The sequence below is a fragment of the Pongo pygmaeus genome, chromosome X, assembly GCF_028885625.2.
Source record: "Pongo pygmaeus isolate AG05252 chromosome X, NHGRI_mPonPyg2-v2.0_pri, whole genome shotgun sequence".
NCBI classification, from domain to species: Eukaryota; Metazoa; Chordata; class Mammalia; order Primates; family Hominidae; genus Pongo; species Pongo pygmaeus.
In genome coordinates this window covers 128375768-128396141 of record NC_072396.2, presented here as the reverse complement: position 1 = coordinate 128396141, position 20374 = coordinate 128375768, and the positions used below count along the sequence as shown (strand labels likewise).

The window sequence follows — 20374 nt, the reverse complement described above, 5'->3', positions numbered from 1 at the left end:
GTGGAACCAAGATGGCTAAATAGGAACAGCTCTACTCTACAGCTCCCAGTGTGAGTGACGCAGAAGACAGGTGATTTCTGCATTTCCAACTGAGGTACCGGGTTCATCTCACTGGGGAGTGTCGGACAGTGGGTGCAGGACAGTGGGTGCAGTGCACCCAGCGTGAGCTGAAGCAGGGCGAGGCATCGCCTCACCTGGGAAGCACAAGGGGTCAGGGAATGACCTTTCCTAGTCAAAGAAAGGGGTGACAGATGGCACCTGGAAAATCGGGTCACTCCCACCCTAATACTGCGCTTTTCCAACAGTCTTAGCAAACGGCACACCAGGAGATTATATCCCGTGCCTGGCTCAGAGGGTCCTATGCCCACAGAGCCTCGCTCATTGCTAGCACAGCAGTCTGAGATTGAACTGCAAGGTGGCAGCGAGGGTGGGGGAGGGGTGCCCACCATTGCCGAGGCTTGAGTAGGTAAACAGAGTGGCTGGGAAGCTTGAACTGGGTGGAGCCCACCGCAGCTCAAGGAGGCCTGCCTGCCTCTGTAGACTCCACCTCTCGGGGCAGGGCATAGCCAAACAAAAGGCAGCAGAAACCTCTGCAGACTTAAATGTCCCTGTCTGACAGCTTTGAAGAGAGTAGTGGTTCTCCCAGCACACAGCTTGAGATCTGAGAACAGACAGCCTGCCTCCTCAAGTGGGTCCCTGACCCCCAAGTACCCTAACTGGGAGGCACCCCCCACTAGGGGCAGACTGACACCTCACATGGCCAGGTATTCCTCTGAGACAAAACTTCCAGAGGAACCATCAGGCAAATTCACCAATATCCGCTGTTCTGCAGCCTCCGCTGCTGATACCCAGGCAAACAGGGTCTGGAGTGGACCTCCAGCAAACTCCAACAGACCTGCAGCTGAGGGTCCTGACTGTTAGAAGGAAAACTAACAAACAGAAACGTCATCCACACCAAAACCCCATCTGTACGTCACCATCATCAAAGACCAAAGGTAGATAAAAACCACAAAGATGGGAAAAAAACAGAGCAGAAAAACTGGAAATTCTAAAATTCAGAGCACCTCTCCTCCTCCAAAGGAACGCAGCTCCTCACAAGGAACGGAACAAAGCTGGACGGAGAATGACTTTGACGAGTTGAGAGAAGAAGGCTTCAGACGATCAAACTACTCCAAGCTAAAGGAGGAAGTTTGAACCCATCAAAAAGAAGTTAAAAACCTTGAAAAAAGATTAGACGAATGGCTAACTAGAATAATCAATGCAGAGAAGTCCTTAAAGGACCTGCTGGAGCTGAAAACCACAGCTAAAACCACAAGAACTATGTGACGAATGCACAAGCCTCAGTAGCCGATTCCATCAACTGGAAGAAAGGGTATCAGTGATGGAAGATCAAATGAATGAAATGAAGCGAGAAGAGAAGTTTAGAGAAAAAAAAAAAGAAACGAACAAAGCCTCCAAGAAATATGGGACTATGTGAAAAGACCAAATCTACGTCTGATTGGTGTACCTGAAAGTGATGGGGAGAATGGAACCAAGTTGGAAAACACTCTCCAGGATATTATCCAGGAGAAATTCCCCAATCTAGCAAGACAGGTCAACATTCAGATTCAGGAAATACAGAGAACGCCACAAAGATACTCCTCGAGAAGAGCAACTCCAAGACACATAATTGTCAGATTCACCAAAGTTGAAATGAAGGAAAAAATGTTAAGGGCAGCCAGAGAGAAAGGTCGGGTTACCCACAAAGGGAAGCCCATCAGACTAACAGCAGATCTCTCAGCAGAAACTCTACAAGCCAGAAGAGAGTGGGGGCCAATATTCAACATTCTTAAAGAAAAGAATTTTCAACCCAGAATTTCATATCCAGCCAAACTAAGCTTCATAAGTGAAGGAGAAATAAAATCCTTTACAGACAAGCAAATGCTGAGAGATTTTGTCACCACCAGGCCTGCCCTAAAAGAGCTCCTGAAGGAAGCACTAAACGTGGAAAGGAACAACCAGTACCAGCCACTGCAAACACATGCCAAATTGTAAAGACCATCGAGGCTAGGAAGAAACTGCACCAACTAATGAGCAAAATAACCAGATAACATCAAAATGACAGGATCAAATTCACACATAACAATATTAACCTTAAATGTAAATGGACTAAATGCTCCCATTAAAAGACACAGACTTGCAAACTGGATAAAGAGTCAAGACCCATCAGTGTGCTATATTCAGGAAACCCATCTCACGTGCAGAGACACACATAGGCTCAAAATAAAGGGATGGAGGAAGATCTATCAAGCAAATGGAAAACAAAAAAAGGCAGAGGTTGCAATCCTAGTCTCTGATAAAACAGACTTTAAACCAACAAAGATCAAAAGAGACAAAGAAGGCCATTACATAATGGTAAAGGGATCAATTCAACAAGAAGAGCTAACTATCCTAAATATATATGCACCCAATACAGGAGCACCCAGATTCATAAAGCAAGTCCTTAGAGACCTACAAAGAGACTTAGACTCCCACACAATAATAATAGGAGACTTTAACACCCCACTGTCAACATTAGACAGATCAACGAGACAGAAAGTTAACAAGGATACCCAGGAATTGAACTCAGCTCTGCACCAAGCGGACCTAATAGACATCTACAGAACTCTCCACCCCAAATCAACAGAATATACATTTTTTTCAGCACGACACCACACCTATTCCAAAATTGACCACATAGTTGTATTTCTGACAGAAATACACACTATCATCAGAGAATACTACAAACACCTCTATGCAAATAAACTAGAAAATCTAGAAGAAATGGATAAATTCCTCGACACATACACCCTCCCAAGACTAAACCAGGAAGAAGTTGAATCTCTGAATAGACCAATAACAGGCTCTGAAATTGAGGCAATAATTAATAGCTTACCAACCAAAAAAAGTCCAGGACCAGATGGATTCACAGCCGAATTCTGCCAGAGGTACAAGGAGGAGCTGGTACCATTCCTTCTGAAACTATTCCAATCAATAGAAAAAGAGGGAATCCTCCCTAACTCATTTTATGAGGCCAGCATCATCCTGATACCAAAGCCTGGCAGAGACACAACCAAAAAAGAGAATTTTAGACCAATATCCCTGATGAACATCGATGCAAAAATCCCCAATAAAATACTGGCAAACAGAATCCAGCAACACATCAAAAAGCTTATCCACTATGATTAAGTGGGCTTCATCCCTGGGATGCAAGCCTGGTTCAACATACACAAATCAATAAACGTAATCCAGCATATAAAAAGAACCAAAGACAAAAACCATATGATAATCTCAATAGATGCAGAAAAGGCCTTTGACAAAATTCAACAATGCTTCATGCTAAAAACTCTCAATAAATTAGGTATTGATGGGATGTATCTCAAAATAATAAGAGCTATCTATGACAAACCCACAGCCAATATCATACTGAATGGGCAAAAACTGGAAGCATTCCCTTTGAAAACTGGCACAAGACAGGGATGCCCTCTCTCACCACTCCTATTCAACATAGTGTTGGAAGTTCTGGCCAGGACAACCAGGCAGGAGAAGGAAATCAAGGGTATTCAATTAGGAAAAGAGGAAGTCAAATTGTCCCTGTTTGCAGACGACATGATTGTATATCTAGAAAACCCCATTGTCTCAGTCCAAAATCTCCTTAAGCTGATAAGCAACTTCAGCAAAGTCTCAGGATACAAAATCAATGTGCAAAAACCACAAGCATTCTTATACACCAATAACAGACAAACAGAGAGGCAAATCATGAGTGAACTCCCATTCACAACTCCTTCAAAGAGAATAAAATACCTAGGAATCCAACTTACAAGGGATGTGAAGGACCTCTTCAAGGAGAACTACAAACCACTACTCAATGAAATAAAAGAGGATACAAACAAATGGAAGAATATTCCATGCTCATGGGTAGGAAGAATCAATATCGTGAAAATGGCCATACTGCCCAAGGTAATTTCTAGATTCAATGCCTTCCCCATCAAGCTACCAATGACTTTCTTCACAGAATTGGAAAAAACTACTTTAAAGTTCGCATGGGACCAAAAAAGAGCCCGCATTGCCAAGTCAATCCTAAGCCAAAAGAACAAAGCTGGAGGCATCACGCTACCTGACTTCAAACTATACTACAAGGCTACAGTAAACAAAACAGCATGGTACTGGTACCAAAACAGAGATATAGACCAATGGAACAGAACAGAGCCCTCAGAAATAATACCACACATCTACAACCATCTGATCTTTGACAAACCTGACAAAAACAAGCAATGGGGAAAGGATTCCCTATTTAATAAATGGTGCTGGGAAAACTGGCTAGCCATACGTAGAAAGCTGAAACTGGATCCCTTCCTTACACCTTATACAAAAATTAACTCAAGAGGGATTAAAGACTTAAATCTTAGACCTAAAACCATAAAAATCCTACAAGAAAACCTAGGCAATACTATTCAGGACATAGGCATGGGCAAGGACTTCATGTCTAAAACACCAAAAGCAATGGCAACAAAAGCCAAAATTGACAAATGGGATCCAATTAAACTAAAGAGCTTCTGCACAGCAAAAGAAACTACCATCAGAGTGAACAGGCAACCTACAGAATGGGAGAACGTTTTTGCAATCTACTCATCTGACAAAGGGCTAATATCCAGAATCTACAAAGAACTCAAACAAAGTTAGAAGAAAAAAACAAACAACCCCATCAACAAGGGTTGGGTGAAGGATATGAATGGACACTTCTCAAAAGAAGACATTTATGCAGCCAAAAAACACATGAAAAAATGCTCATCATCACTGGCCATCAGAGAAATGCAAATCAAAACCACAATGAGATACCATCTCACACCAGTTAGAATGGCAATCATTAAGTCAGGAAACAACAGGTGCTGGAGAGGATGTGGAGAAATAGGAACACTTTTACACTGTTGGTGGGACTGTAAACTAGTTCAACCATTGTGGAAGTCAGTGTGGCGATTCCTCAGGGATCTAGAACTAGAAATACCATTTGACCCAGCCATCACATTACTGGGTATATGCCCAAAGATTATAAATCATGCTGCTATAAAGACACATGCACACATATGTTTATTGTGGCACTATTCACAATAGCAAAGACTTGGAACCAACCCAAATGTCCAACAATGATAGACTGGATTAAGAAAATGTGGCACATATACACCATGGAATACTATGCAGCCATAAAAAAATGATGAGTTCATGTCCTTTGTAGGGACATGGATGAAGCTGGAAACCATCATTCTCAGCAAACTATCGCAAGGACAAAAAACCAAACACCGCATGTTCTCACTCATAGGTGGGAATTGAACAATGAGAACACATGGACACAGGAAAGGGAACATCACACACCGGGTCCTGTTGTGGGGTGGGGGGAGGGGGAGGGATAGCATTAGGAGACATACCTAATGTTAAATGACGAGTTAATGGGTGCAGCACACCAACATGGCACATGTATACATATGTAACAAACCTGCACATTGTGCACATGTACCCTAAAACTTAAAGTATAATAAAAAATAAACAAATAAATAAAAATGTTGCAGGGGAGAATTCTAGCATCAGCCTTATAGGAAGGCTCCTTGAGCACATCCACTGTTTGTGCCCCTCCTCTGTGCTCCCCTAACACCCAATAAAAACACCGAGCTTACTTCATTTTATTCTTTTGGCATCTGCATCCTAACCCCCAGCAGAACTGTAAGCACAAAATCTGTCTTGTTGGTCTTTGCCTTCTCATCAGCTAGCACTAGGCCAGGCACACATCAATCAATAATTTGTTGACCTGAAGTGACATTTATTTAGTGGACTTCAACACCGAGTTTCCTCATAACCAAAGGCATGGTGCTTTATTGGATCATTTTCTTTTGCTGGATCATTACAGCTACCAGAATAGTCTGTCTGATCTGTATTCAACCATGTGACCCTTTAAAGTTCCCTTTGTGGCAGAATATGGAAGACATCTCAGTTATCCTACCCTTCTTCCCCAGTCTCTCAGCTTTATTAACTAAACCACTGATAAGCTCAGGACTCAGATTCAACTTACATCTTCTTTATGAAAGCCGGTTACGTAGCATATTAGGGACAATTATTTATTTACACCTACCAACTCTATAACCAGCTGAACTCTTAAGTAGATAGATGCACTACGGCACAATGAACAATGTACCATTTTATGTGTATGCAATTATGAATATTTCCCTTATCTATCAAATAGTTTCAATGCTTTCTAGGACTTAATGCAGCCAGACTGCCTGGGCTGGAATACCAACTCCATTATTTACTAGCCATATAACTTTGTCTAAGGCAGCAGTATCCAACCTTCCTGGCACCAGCGGCCAGTTTCATGGAATATAACTTTTTCCATAGACTGTGGGGGCAGGGTGGGAAGGGGGGGTTCAGGATGAAACTGTTGCACCTCAGATCATCAAGCATTCTCATAAGGAATGCTCAACCTAGATCCTTTGCACGTGCAGTTCACTTTAGGGTTTGCGCTCCTATGAGAATCTAATGTCACGGCTGATCTGACAGTAGGAAAGCTCGGGTGGTTAATGCTTGCTCGCTAGGCTGCCACTCACCTCCTGCTGTGCGGCCCAGTCCCTAACAGGCCACATTCTGGTACCCCTGGTCTAAGGTATTTAAACTTCTTTGTACCTCATTCTCACCTTCTTCTGATTTGTTTAAAAAAAAAAAATGGTAGCAGAGGGTGGGGGAATGACAGCATTATCAACTCTTGTCATGAGGCTTAATGAGTTATTACATGTAAACTACTTAAAACAGCACCCAGCTGTTTTAGCTATCATTTTATATGTTCAGTTCTGAATCACTAATGACAGAAGACAATTCTGATATACAGACTAGCCCAAATGAACAATGTGCTAGTGTTACACTGACATGAATCTCTTAGAGTACAATGCAAATCTTGTTAACACTTTCTTTGATGAGTTTTCAATATGAATTCAATTAGTAAATTCTTTTTCAAATGTTGGTTTTACCTCCATGCCATGAGCCCCTTATTTAAGGCAGGTTTCTCTCTTACTGTCTCTCTCATTCTCTACCTCAGCATATCCTGCTTGTTTCCTTCCTGGCATTTATTACAAGTTTCATTGTTTTGTTTTCCCCAATGGATCTATGAAGGAGAGATCTCTTAACACATGCCTAGCACACAGTAGGCACTCAAATGTACCCTGTATAAACAATGTAAACATTTGTAAATGTGTTTAACTCATACCAGATGAAAATTAAAGCAATAATGGTTACAGGTTCCTATTTTAAAGTAAAAATCCAATTAGGGATTTGGTTTCATTGTAAATACATATGATTTATTAAAAATATAAACTGTTGGTATTCTCTATAAATTATTCCCCAAACACATTAAAAGATGTGATAATAGATATAAATTTGCAACCCATTTATAGCCACCCTCCCCCTTTGAGTACAAGAGAAAACATACAACATACTGTAGGTTTATTTTTATTCAAAAAGTTACTGTCTCAAGACATAAATACAAATCAGAAAACAGTACAATTAGGACAATAGAATGTGGAGGACAACAGGTTAGAGTAATATATAAAACATTTTTAGCTGGTTGAAAACAAAGCTGTAAGAACTGCTTTCACAAAGAAGTACTCCTTTCAAGAGTGAGAAAAAAAATCAACTTAGGTTTAAAATCATATATACAGTCCTCTCAGCAGTTCTAGTTAATGCAGTGGTGTGTAAAACAACATAGGCAATACTTTTGCACATAACAATATTTGTTGATGGAAAATCTGTTAGACAAGTCTGGATTCATTTGTTATTAACCATGACTTAATAAAATAATTGTATCATGATCTTTTTAGCTAACCTATGGTTTTTGGCTACCACAGCCCAATGCTTGATTTCTGACTAAAAACTGAAAGCCTTTTGGTATTCACCCATCTGAAGATATTCTTGTATTGCAAGCATATTAAGGCATGGAATGATTAAAATAATATACCTCAAGAACTGAGAGACGACTGACAAAAGATAGATACACATGTAATATAAGTTAATATTTTGTTTTAAACGATGTCTAGCTGCCTAAGCCTCGCAAAATGAGTTGATGTCAAAATGGCAAGTAGCCACTTTCTGTTTTAAACTAATTTATTTGTGAAAGAACATAAAATGAAGTTTAAAGCTTAGCTTTCAAAGAATATTATGGGTTATGAATTCTATTATCCCATCTAATTTACATACAGAGGAAATGTACTGTAACCTGTTAGAAGTATCTTTAACCTGAAGACTGCTTGCAAAGACAGATAGATAAAACAATATAAAATACAAATTTAAAAATCATTTTAAAGCATGAACACTCATGCTTTTCTATTTTTAAACATTGTTAAACTTTCAATATATTTCTGAAACCTCATAATTTTAAGTTGGAATTTAAAAGTAAGAAAAAACTAAACAAACTGCGCAATTATAAAATCAGCACCAATTTATATATATATATAATTTTATTTAAAATTTAGATCCCTATTCCCACACTCTAATAAGCTGTATAATTTTTGTTTAGAATTTTTCTGCAAACATACTACAATAAGCTTCTTTTATTTGGAGACAAAATACAGTGGCACTACTGGAAGGAATATCACAACATTACATTTTTATCTTAAAGGACAAGCAAACTTTCAGGGTTGATAATGGGATAAGCATGTTTGAGACTGGTTACCTTCTGGCAGTTCACTGCATCTGGATATTTCTGAAAAGTATAGAGAAGCTCTTGGATTTTAAAAATATCTTAAAATACTTTTAGATGAAAAAATTGTAAAAGTTCTGCTTATAAGTTTACTTTTCTCCACAATTACAATATTTAAAACAAAGTTTTGTTGATTGGTGTTTTAAGCATTTAAATTTAGAATGCTAAAAACAATTCTATCCTACACTTTCTTCAGGGTAGGGGAATAAATACATCCTTAACATTGTTTTCTGGATGTAAACAGAAATCCAGCAGAGGTCATCATTATTTAGTACAACCAGTAAATAAATGTAAGAGAATTCATATCTGTACCAAATGCCTCTTCAGATTGTTATTTTTTTTTAAAAAAAAAAGCATGAAATAATCGATTCAAAAGCCAACTAACAGCGCATAAATAAAATATTTACTTTCTAAGAAAAACTGTAGCTTATCATCAAATTGTTTACTTGTCCTTTACTTTTATTCAGGCAAACAAAACTGCCCCTCAATGCACTTGATCTTGGTAAGCATAAGCATGTCATATTCTCCTTAGAGAAAAATCTGTACAGAATTTCACTGTATCTACCACACTTTAAAATTTCCTCTTCCACTTAGAAAATGACTTCACCACAGATTTGTGTACTGGTATTAAAACATTGACACTCCAAGAACCTAATGAGAGAGAGAGGGGGGAGAAAATCTCGTTAAAAGTCATTCATTTCTTTAAATATATCCGTAAACATTACATTAATACTTTATTATGTTAAATAACATGCTAATAAAACCACTTTGAAAACTTCCCCTCTCTTCAGATGTATAATTCTAAAATTAAATTGACCATGATATATAATGAAATAACAACATCAGGACTAATCAAGATGCTACTTACCTCACAAATATAATTAAAGTAGGAACCTTGGATTAATTATGCTTATATATACCCCTAATGTCTAGATAATGCCCTAAACACAGGCACTCAACATAGATATTTGTTGAATGAATAAATGAATGTGCTTCTTCACATATATTTCTGGCACAAGTTCCTTGGAAGGGGGTTAAGAAAGTCTTGCAAACTTGGCTATTTGTGCTGGGAAGTGGATATGGTTTTTCAAAAAGACATTTGAGTATGCAGACCAAAAAAAAATCTAAGAACAATTCAAGTATGTAGAAAGCAAGAAGCTTTCTTTAGAAAATCTGGCCAAAGTGAATGGAACAGAACTACAAATTTTAAGAAATCAAAAGGGTAAGGTAAAATCTGGGCAAAATGATTTATATTGATGCTTTCTATATACTCCAACTGAGAAAGGAATGTTAGGTAAAATCTAATAATTACTTGTCTAAAAGTAAAAGCAGATGATGAATGGAGCAACTCTCCCTTGTTCACTAAGGAAGAATGGCATGTGACTGTAAGTATATATACTAAAAGTTAGGTTGTTCAATTAAAATTCTAGCACTTATGCCCATTAAGTAATATTTTAGAATACTATAATAAGCTAGTAAGAACTGATATCAAAGCCAGATGTAATGAGCTGAAATATTACAAAGAGCTCTTACTTGTAAGTTAAATCTCTTATAAGTTCTATGAACAAAAGTCATAGAACTCATGTATTGTCTTGAGCTGAAGAAACTGTATTTTCAGATCCAGAAACAAGTATCTGATTGCAGCCTCTTTATAATGAATTATCAAGTAGTGTTTGGAATCCCAAGTAATAAAAACAAAGAGGACTCATGCACCCAATTTCTTACCCGTCCATTCACAGTAACTACCACACTACTAATCCCTTGTCCTCTCCCCTTCCCGCATGCTTCAGGGTTCTCCTTTTTTGGTGAAGTCAGAGTTTGGGTGGTTAGAACGTTTCCACCAAAAAGACCTAGATAATGTTTAAAGGCCAATTCTTACCATAACACTCTATGAATCTCGGTAGGAAAGGTCTGATGATGAATGAAAGTACAAAATCTTAATTAGCAATTTAGTATTGAGTGTGGGATGAAGACGAACTCAAGTTCTTTCCAAACAGAGTGCCTGACTAGAAAGCACCCAAACACTTGAGATTCTTTTTGTTTTGTACAGACTAGGTTATAACTAGATTCTCTTACTAGAACATTAAATCACCTCCATTACATGGAGCCCTTCTTTACCAATTTTATACTATAAATAATTCTAATAAGAGAATCTCAACACAAGAGAATGAGAGTAGTGACACTTTCTTTTCTGTGCCAACACAAACTCTGCCTGTTTCTGATGTTAATATTAATAAATACTTAAACATATTTAATATCAAACTTCAGTGTATTTTGGCAATTCTGGCAGAAAACAACTGTTATCAAAATGGTATAAACCAATTTTGTGTCCAAATATAAAACCAGCTACACCATAAATCTAGAATTTTATGTATATGCAACACAAAATGATATGTTCAGAGTTTTTATATTACCACTCCTGGATAATGTGAAAATCATGTTTAAAAAGATATTTTTACGATTTATTTAGAAAATCATGTTTAAAAATTAAGTGTTTAAAAAGATATTTTTACGATTTATTTAGAAAATCAAGTTTAAAAATTAAGTGTTTAACTAGATATTTTTACGATTTATTTAGTAACAAACTGAAGTATCTACACTAGGGTGCTTTGAGTTACTTCCCTTAGAATTGGAGAATCTCAGAACTGGACATTAAAGAATTTAAATCCCAATTTTGCTACTGTTCTGATGACTCCGTTATTATGGGCTTCAGTAAGAACAGATGTGGGGTATTGTATAAAGGCAAACAGAATTTGACATTCAAAATTTTCCATTATTCCATTTCTTAAGTTATGGTTAAGACAGTATGGAGTATAGTTTAGTGTATATTTAAAAAATAAACTGTTAACTTTAAAAAAAAAAAAATTACATGGTCAAAGACTTTTAAAGATACCTAAGCCTTTAAAGATTATTGAGCATTCAGTTATGTGACTGCTGCCATCTTGTGGTAATGCTATAAAACTACAGTTATAAGTACATGTGCCCATTTTCCTAATTTTTGTAGCAGAAGCAGCTAAACTATTATCAAATTAAGAATAAATAAAAGCCCCTCAGTTGTAACATTCAATATACATGAGAATGCTATAAAATCACTATAAATAAAAAATGACTATTAGGCCCCTACTTTTCTCTAAATGTTAAATGTCAAAAATAGATACACAGTTAATATTGCTGTTTCATTATTTTAGTAATCTGAAGAACACCTTTTTGCAAATCTAGTATGTAACTAAGAAAACAAATGTTAAAAGTTCTCCTGACATTAGACAAATACATTAAAAAATGGTGATCCTAACTGCCCATATTAATTTTGATCATAGTTAACCATTTCAATTTCTTAATTACTTTTGTTGGTGTTTCATCCAAATGGGGATTTTAGTTTTAGGAAGCACAACAGTAGAGACAGCATGAGATTATTAAATCAAAAGGAACTGGCATCAAATTACTACTCAGACACTTGCTAACTGTATAACTGAGCAAAGTCACTAAATGATCTCTTCAGTCTCAGCTTGCTATGGTATGAAAGTGGAAATTCCCATTACCTTTCTCACAAGGTTGCTGAGAGGATCAAAATAAATCATACCTAGCATAGTGTCTGTCACCCAAACTCTCAGCTACTACCTTCCATACTTTTCATTTCAAAGTGATAGTCAAGGTGCACTAGAATATGAATTCCTTAAGGACAGGGAGTGTCTTATTCGCTTTAGCACCAACTTCTGATGTAATAAATTGTTGAATAAATGCATTTCATCATACCTGCTTGAAAATATTCCTTTACCCCTCATCACAATCACTACCTTCATGTTTTATTTAACAAACTAAGATGATACATACTGTTAGATTAATTATCAAGAAAACCATAAACTTCAGTGTACAGTTAAACTATAGACTTATGAGTGGGATAGGTCACTTAGGTACTATAAAGTCTTGCTACTCAAAGTATGGTTTGCAGACCTGAAGCACTGACAGCATTTGTTAGCTGTGCAGAATCTCAGGCCACACTTAAGACCAACTGAAGCAGATTCTTTTTTTTTTTTTTTTTTTGAGACAGGGTCTCGGCTCTGTCACCCAGGCTGGAGTGCAGTATTGTGAACACAGCTCACTGCAGCCTCAACCTCCTGGGCTCAAGCGATCCTCCCACCTCGCCCTCCTGAGTAGCTGGGACCGCAGGTATGCATCACCATGCCCAGCTAATTTTTTTAGTTTTTGTAAAGATGGGGTCTCACTGTGTTGCCCAAGCTGATCTCAAGCTCTTGGGCTCAAACAATCCTCCCACCTTGGCCTCCCAATGTATTGGGATTACAGGCATGAGCCACTGAGCCCGGCCCCTTGGCCTTATTAGTAAACATGTTAGTGTGAATTAGTTTGTCAAAATAGTTCTAAAAGCTATCTGAAAGCAGATGAAGTAGGAGAGGGCAAGGTGGGAATGGTAGAAATTGTACATAGAAGCCAGGCCTTTCAGGATGGTATAACCATCACCTGAGGCAGTAGGTGTGAGGAACGAGGAAGATAAAATGGGTAGATACTAAAAAGGGAGATGGCAGGGCATTTAAATGATTCATTCATTTGACAAAACTAAATATCTATTGTGCTGGGCAGAACTAAAAATGAATAACATCATCACTGCCTCAGGGAGTTCAGTCTAGTGAAGGACCAGGGCATGTAATATCCTATCTCACTACACAAGTCTGGTAATTATTACAATAAAGTGTGTACAAAGAGTTAAAGAAGGAGAGAAAAAAAAATCTGTGGAAGTCAGCAAAAATTCCACAGGTAATGTCAGAATTAGTATCAAAGAAAGACTTTACTAGGAGGAAAAATAAAGGGGAATTTCTGGCAGAAAAAAGCTTATACAAAGTTATGGAGTCAGGAAAGAGCATAGTGTATCTGAGTGGAACTACAAGATTTGATATGGCTAGAGCATAGAATACATGTAAGGAAAAGGCCAAGGTTAAGGTGGCAAGGGAACCAGATCATAAAAGGCTTTGTTTGCTAGGCTGAGGAGCTAGAATTTTCTTCCTAATGGCAAAGGGGGTGGGGGGAGGGATCAATAAAAGACTTAGAACGATAAGTGAGAATATCAGATCTGCATTTTTAGAAAGATGACCCCACAAGAGGTATAAAGGAGCAGTGGGACTGCAATATCAGCTTAAAGGCTTTGCAACAGCCCATGTGAAAACAGAGGAGGACCCGAATCAAGGCAGTGTCAAGGAGAATATGGCACAGGGGACTGATACAAGAGGTACTTAAGAAAAAGAACTGACAAAGCCCAATAATAACCAATTAAGGATGGTGGGAGTGGTAACTGACTCTCATCCTAGATAGCCAGATACCCTTCTCTTCATTATCAAGGCCTTTGTTCAAGTTCTCATTATTTTCACCATGCCTTTATATTACGCCCCTCATTCATCCTGTCCCATCCATAAATGTCAAGGAAATCCTTCTGAAACACAATTCTGATCGTGCCATTACCTTATTTAAAATCTTTCAATGGGCAACCCATTGAAGAACAGTACAAACCTAGAAGAACAGTCCAAATTCCTTAATATTCAAGTCCCAGTCAGCCAGGATTCAAAAGTACTTTTCTAATCTGTCAACACTATTGCAACACTCTCTTCCCCTCCCACTGAAATCCTGCCTGCCTGCCTCTTTTTCTCACGTCCAACTGTTTTCATCTATTCTCAGTATGCTGCCCCAGGTTTTCAACCTCAAACTGAGAGACTGCCTATACTTCTGATTTTGCAATCCTAGGGTACATTTAAATTAAACCTACTGATTCATCCATAATTGAAGCTGGATCAAAGAAATCAGGCTTCAGTTCTGTTCTCTCTCGTCTGTTCTTTGATGGTGGCTAAAGGAAAAAAGGAAATAAGTTGACATTAGCTATATCTACAAACCAGATAGTAACTGAAAATATCCAAGTTCTTCACATGGCCTATGTGATTTCAAGTGTACCTGACACAATATTTTAAAAACTCATGGAAAATTACTGGCCGGATGCGGTGGCTCACGCCTGTAATCCCAGCACTTTGGGAGGCCGAGGTGGGTGGATCACGAGGTCAGGAGATCAAGACCATCCTGGCTAACATGGTGAAACCCGGCCTCTACTAAAAATACAAAAAATTATCCGGGCGTGGTTGCGGGCGCCTGCAGTCCCAGCTACTCCAGAGGCTGAGGCAGGAGAATGGCGTGAACCCAGGAGGTGGAGCTTGCAGTGAGCTGAGATCGTGCCACTGCACTCCAGTCTGGGCAACAGAGCAAGACTCCATCTCAAAAAAACAAAAACTCATGGAAAATTATCCTAAGAGATAAAAACCGGAAAACTCACTTTTCATTTTACTTTAAAAATCATATTCCGTTCGAGGCACCAAATTATACCATTCTAAAAATTTAATTATTTAAGAAGAATACACAATACACTAAAAAGAATCATAAGACTTGACTTATAAGTATCAACTTTACTGTTTGATAGTTTTGCCTCTTTGGAGAGAGTAAGCTTCAATATCCTCGATCCTTTCAACCTACTTCACAAAGTTTAATGAGCTATGTAGCAAGATGAAATATGTAAAACCATTTTGTATATGATCAACTCTAATCACATATTTATTAATAAAGAATACACTCCTACCTGTATTTAACTTCCTTCCAAGTTTAAGTAACTTTACTTCATTATCTGATATGCAATTTGTCTCAACAAGTAGTATTAATATATTGTTTTGATAATGGTATACTTTTATATTAACTCATATTTTTTAAAATGCATAATTAAATAACAATTGATTTTCATAGTCAAATTAGTATTAATCAAAATATACCCTTTAAACCTATACATTCCTAAATTAATCTCAGAAGCAAACAGACAATTGCTATCATCTTAATCTAGGATCTACCACCTTCACCAACCTTACTCTCTTCTAAATCCCTTCCCATATATCTAAACCCCTGGCAACTATTTTAATATTTTTGCAAAACTTACTTCTCTTGGTAAGTATTTCTCTACTCTAATAAATATCCAACATAATTTTCAAAAGATCTAAATTGAAAATCTTACAGAAATCATTAAGTTTCTTACCAAATCTATATCCATGGTGTCAAAATCCATTCCCTCATTAAGATCCTCAATCCTCCCTTCTGAGGACATCATAACATCTTCAACAATTGGCTCTTCATCATCTTCCATTAGGCTTGTGCCACGCCGACTAGAGAAATATAAAACAAAGTCAAGATCTGAACTAATGTCATGACTATTAATATCTAGGCAGCAGTATGTGGCTCTCTATATTCAAGTATAATGGAAAATGATGGAATTAAAGGTCAGGGAGAATGATTAGGCATTGATTATGTCATCAATGATATCAAAACCCAATGTTTACTTGTCTAAAAATGCTAAGGAGTTATGTTTATTCTACATTACTTCAGTACATTTAGCTTTATAGTTCTGATATCCCATATACAAGGTTCAATGAGAATTTCCCACATGGGAACATACAAGATACCTCAAATCCTTTTTGAAAGTAGGCAGGGTACAAATTAATAAACAAACATAAAACAGAGACCAAAAAAATGACATTTTCAGAAAACATATATTTTCATCAATATATAATGCTAATTTTACCACACATCATCACTCCCTCATTCATTCAGTACCTAATGTGTATCAGGCATGCGCGCACTCACTCACACAATGCCTACTATGTGACAGGCTTCCACTGTGTCGTATGGAGTTTAAAAACAAAAAAAAAGATGAATAAGACTAAGACATGATTCCTGCCCTCAAGGAGCTTACAGTCTACCATGGCAAACAGAGATAAACAATTAATTATGACAAAATGTGATAAATATTACAAGAAAACTATGCATCAAGTGTTGTAAGGACATACTAAAATAAGGGATTAATTCTGCCTCAGGAAAAAATGAGGAACACTCATGCTGAAACTCAGATTCGTGTGCCCTATGAAACTCAAAACTAAGACATATATAGAAATTTAAAATGAAAAACTAAGACCAAAAGTTATATATGTTATTACATAATTATGGGGAATAAATTAAGTTCACAAATTAGCCCAGATCAGCACAAAGTAGCCAACATAATAGTGAAACTGAGTAGGACTTGTTTTTCCCTAGTTTGGCCAACATTACCTTCTTTTCTCATGCAAAGACACTCCCACAGTCAAGAAAGTTGCCAAAACCCCAGCAATTATTTACCGAATGCTTACAATTTACACAATACTATGCTGGTTCTTAAAAGATATAAAGATAACAAGATACGATGTCTGATCCATGTTACCTGGACAAATATGTTTATAATGGTCCTCACTTCCTAACAATTCTGGGTAGAAAGACAATTTTACTATATTTTGTAGAGGCAACCGTGAAGGGAATATATGTGCTGTATGAACTATGTGACAGAAAATCAGAAAGCTGTTCTGCATTTTGTTTGAAGTACAAGGAAGATATATGTGATACAAGCTATGAAAAATAAGAAAGAAAATTTGGAAGTATTTTTAGTTATAGGGCAGATACCATTATAGAAAAATCATTGTAAGATGAAAATGATTTAGAGTCCCACGCAATAGATGACTTATGGTACAACCACCAAAGAATCCTCTGGTAACAGTTATTTAACTGAGATAATTTCTTGTAGTTGCCGGGAGGCGGGGGAGTTAACTATAATTGGGAATTAAAATGGTACTCAGTAGTGACATGCTATATAGGATCTTAAGAACTAGTGTAATGTTTTATGGGGAGACATATAGACCAAATGATTGCATGGCAGAATTCTGGAATATATGGACCGGTGACTAGTTGGAAGCCAAGAAATTAGCTGTAGGATCCAGCATAAAATAAGAACTTATATTAAAAGGAATGTGGTCACAGAAACAGACAAAAGGGGATAGAACTATGTGATAATATAGATGATGACCATATTAACCAGGATCAGAATCTATACGTGTAATAGAGTATACCTTGTGTCTCTAGAGGTTAAGACCACTATGGAGATAACTAAAGTGAATTTATGCAGGCCACCACTCATAGTAAATGATCATTTTGTAAGAAAAACAGGTAAAATTCTTAACATCTAAAAACCAACAAGACAGAACAAAATATAAATTAAAAAAAGAGGGTAACAACTACTATCTCCCAATAGTAAAACATACACATTATAAATACAATGCTTTCAAACTCAAAAACTTAATCATAATCATCACACTTTTCCCTGTATACCAATCAAGACATCTAAAAGAATTATCTAAAGACTCCTTGTCTGCCATGTCTTTTAGAGCCAAAGCTAATAAAGATTTTAGAAAGATTTATAAAGTTATCATATATAATCCAGTAAAAACAAAGTATTTAAAAGATAAACTTCATTTTTTTTAGCATTGAACATTTATTCATTCAATGAACATTTACTTAGCACCTTTTACATGCCAAGCACTGACAGGCAATGAATGTGGTCCCTGCCCTTGAGGAGCTCACAGTCTAGACAAACGGGACAAACTCATAAACAAATATTTACAATACAATGTGGCAAGTGCTATAAGAAATATGGATATACATAGTGTTATGGGAGCATAGATGACCAAAGCTTCAGTTAAGGTGACACCTGACCTTGTTCTTTTATGATGATTTTACCAGCTGCCAGGAATAGGAAATGATACTAAAATGTGGCAGGGGCCATATTTTGAAACATCTTGCATGCCATGAGCTAAGGGAGTTGGGAGTTTATCCAGCAGGCAATGGGGAGCCACAGAAAGGTTTTAAGTAAGAGTTACATGGTAAGATTTTTATTCTAGAATAGTAATTCTTGATGGTGGTGTGAATGATGGAGTGGGGGGTGAAGGGAGAGGTTTGGTGAGAAAATAAATGGGAGATTTGAGGGAAGAAAACCAGTTAGAAAGCTAATACAATAGTTCAGGTGAGAGATGAGGGCCTGAACTAAGTTGGGAAAATCAATTAGGATGTAACAGAACTGTATTTTTAATGCTGTGTACCAAAATAAACAAGGATTGATATTTAAACTTTTCCAACAGATCAACCTAAGATTGGTCCTTTGGCTAACTAGGTAGTATTTTAATTAAAATATTTTGTTTTTCTGTTGGAAAGACCAATTTTTAGTTCCTTGATTATTTCAGCTTAAGTTACTCTAGAGAGTTTGCTGAAATTTTTAGATAAGGCACACATTAAAATGTTAAAATGAATTAGTGAACTTCCTAGACTCAGACAATAAGGCACTCTCACTTACATGGCATGCTGAAGATTAGTTCGCAGTTTAACATAGCTCATTGCTGCTCTCTCCTGCTGTTGCCTTGCTTCCTCTTGTTGTCTTTGAGCTAACATCCATGTTACCTGCGTGCTTCAAGGAGAATTTTATTCTTCTTTTAACTTAACTTTTTCTATGTAATTAATAAAGTTATAGTACAGAAAATGATCAAATGTACTTACTTATAATCAAGAGGTGTTTGATGATGTTCAGTCTGCATTGGATAAACACTCATGAAGCTATCCTCAGGCCGTAATCTTTTGGGCTCTCTCATAATAGTGGAGGTGAGTTGTGGTGTCTGCATCATAACAGGGGTGTGCAGTGTTTGTTCTCTGCTTAACCACATACTGTCACTACTACTACTTTCTTCAGCTGGAAAAGAAAATTAACGACGAGGTTTAGTCACTAATTTTGACTATTCAGATGTCTAATACAACCTGTTCAGGTCAATAAACATCTGTTGATTTCCACATGCAAGTCACAGGAACAGGGGGACACAAACCTATGTAAGGGGCAGTCCCTGACCTGGCCTTAGAGTCTAGTTGTAAACACAAAACAACCAGGCAATTAAAATACAGTGTGGTAAATGCAAGGAGAGAGGGAAGTATAAGGGGAATGGGGGCAGTGAAAGGGGTCAGAGCCAGCTATCCAGAAGCAACTTCTAACTAGAGTAGGTATCAGGGGGGCTAGAAAGGCTTTTTATTCTAGGCAGGGAGAAAAACATAAAGCAAGAACACTAAGGCAGGAAACAAGGACTAAACCTTTTTTTTTCTTTTTTTGAGACAGTCTCACTCTGTCACCCAGGCTGGAGTGCAGTGGCGCAATCTCGGCTCACAGCAACCTCCACCTCCTGGGTTCAATCAATTCTCCTGCCTCAGCCTCCCAAGTAGCTTAGATTACAGGAATGCATTACCATGTCTGGCTAATTTTTGTATTTTTAGTAGAGACAGGGTTTCAGCATGTTGGCTAGGCTGGTCTTGAATTCCTGGCCTCAAGTGATCTGCCTGCTTTGGCCTCCTATAGTGCTGGGATTACAAGTGTGAGACATCGCACCCAGTCGACTGAACCCTATTAATCTGCTGATATTTGACCTACAAAAAGGGCAATTTCATATGGTTCAAAAATAACAGTTTGCTACTCCTGGGGCATAAAGATTGAAAGGGTAGCAAAAGACAAGGCTGGATAAAGAAGCAGGAATCAAATTGTGGAAAATCTTGTGAGCTCTGCTAAGGTAACAGAACTGCTGCTGAAGGTTTTAAGGTAGGGAAGCAATTTGGTGAGTTACATGTTTTAGTCAATGTGGTGGCAGTGTGGGGAGTGAACTTAAAAACAGAATACCAGTGAGCAAACAGACCAGTTAAAAG

The 20374-nt window shown here is 37.4% G+C and overlaps 1 protein-coding gene across 21 annotated transcripts in view; it reads right to left on the bottom strand.

Moving 5' to 3' along the window:
* Nucleotides 1-7490: 7490 nt before the first annotated feature.
* STAG2 (STAG2 cohesin complex component) overlaps nt 7491-20374 on the bottom strand; it is a 141829-nt gene continuing 128945 nt past the window's right edge. For 12 of the 21 annotated variants that reach the window (XM_054471186.2, XM_054471187.1, XM_063660382.1 and 9 more), the window contains 5 exons: nt 19193-19382; nt 18993-19103; nt 15822-15948; nt 14523-14600; nt 7491-9403 (listed from right to left, as the gene is read on the bottom strand). In XM_054471186.2, the coding sequence (XP_054327161.1) occupies nt 9380-9403; nt 14523-14600; nt 15822-15948; nt 18993-19103; nt 19193-19382 (530 nt within the window). In that variant the 3' untranslated portion in view covers nt 7491-9379. The remainder of the gene's footprint in view (nt 9404-14522; nt 14601-15821; nt 15949-18992; nt 19104-19192; nt 19383-20374) is intronic. The other 9 variants (XM_054471197.2, XM_063660387.1, XM_054471200.2 and 6 more) reach the window with 1 other exon arrangement.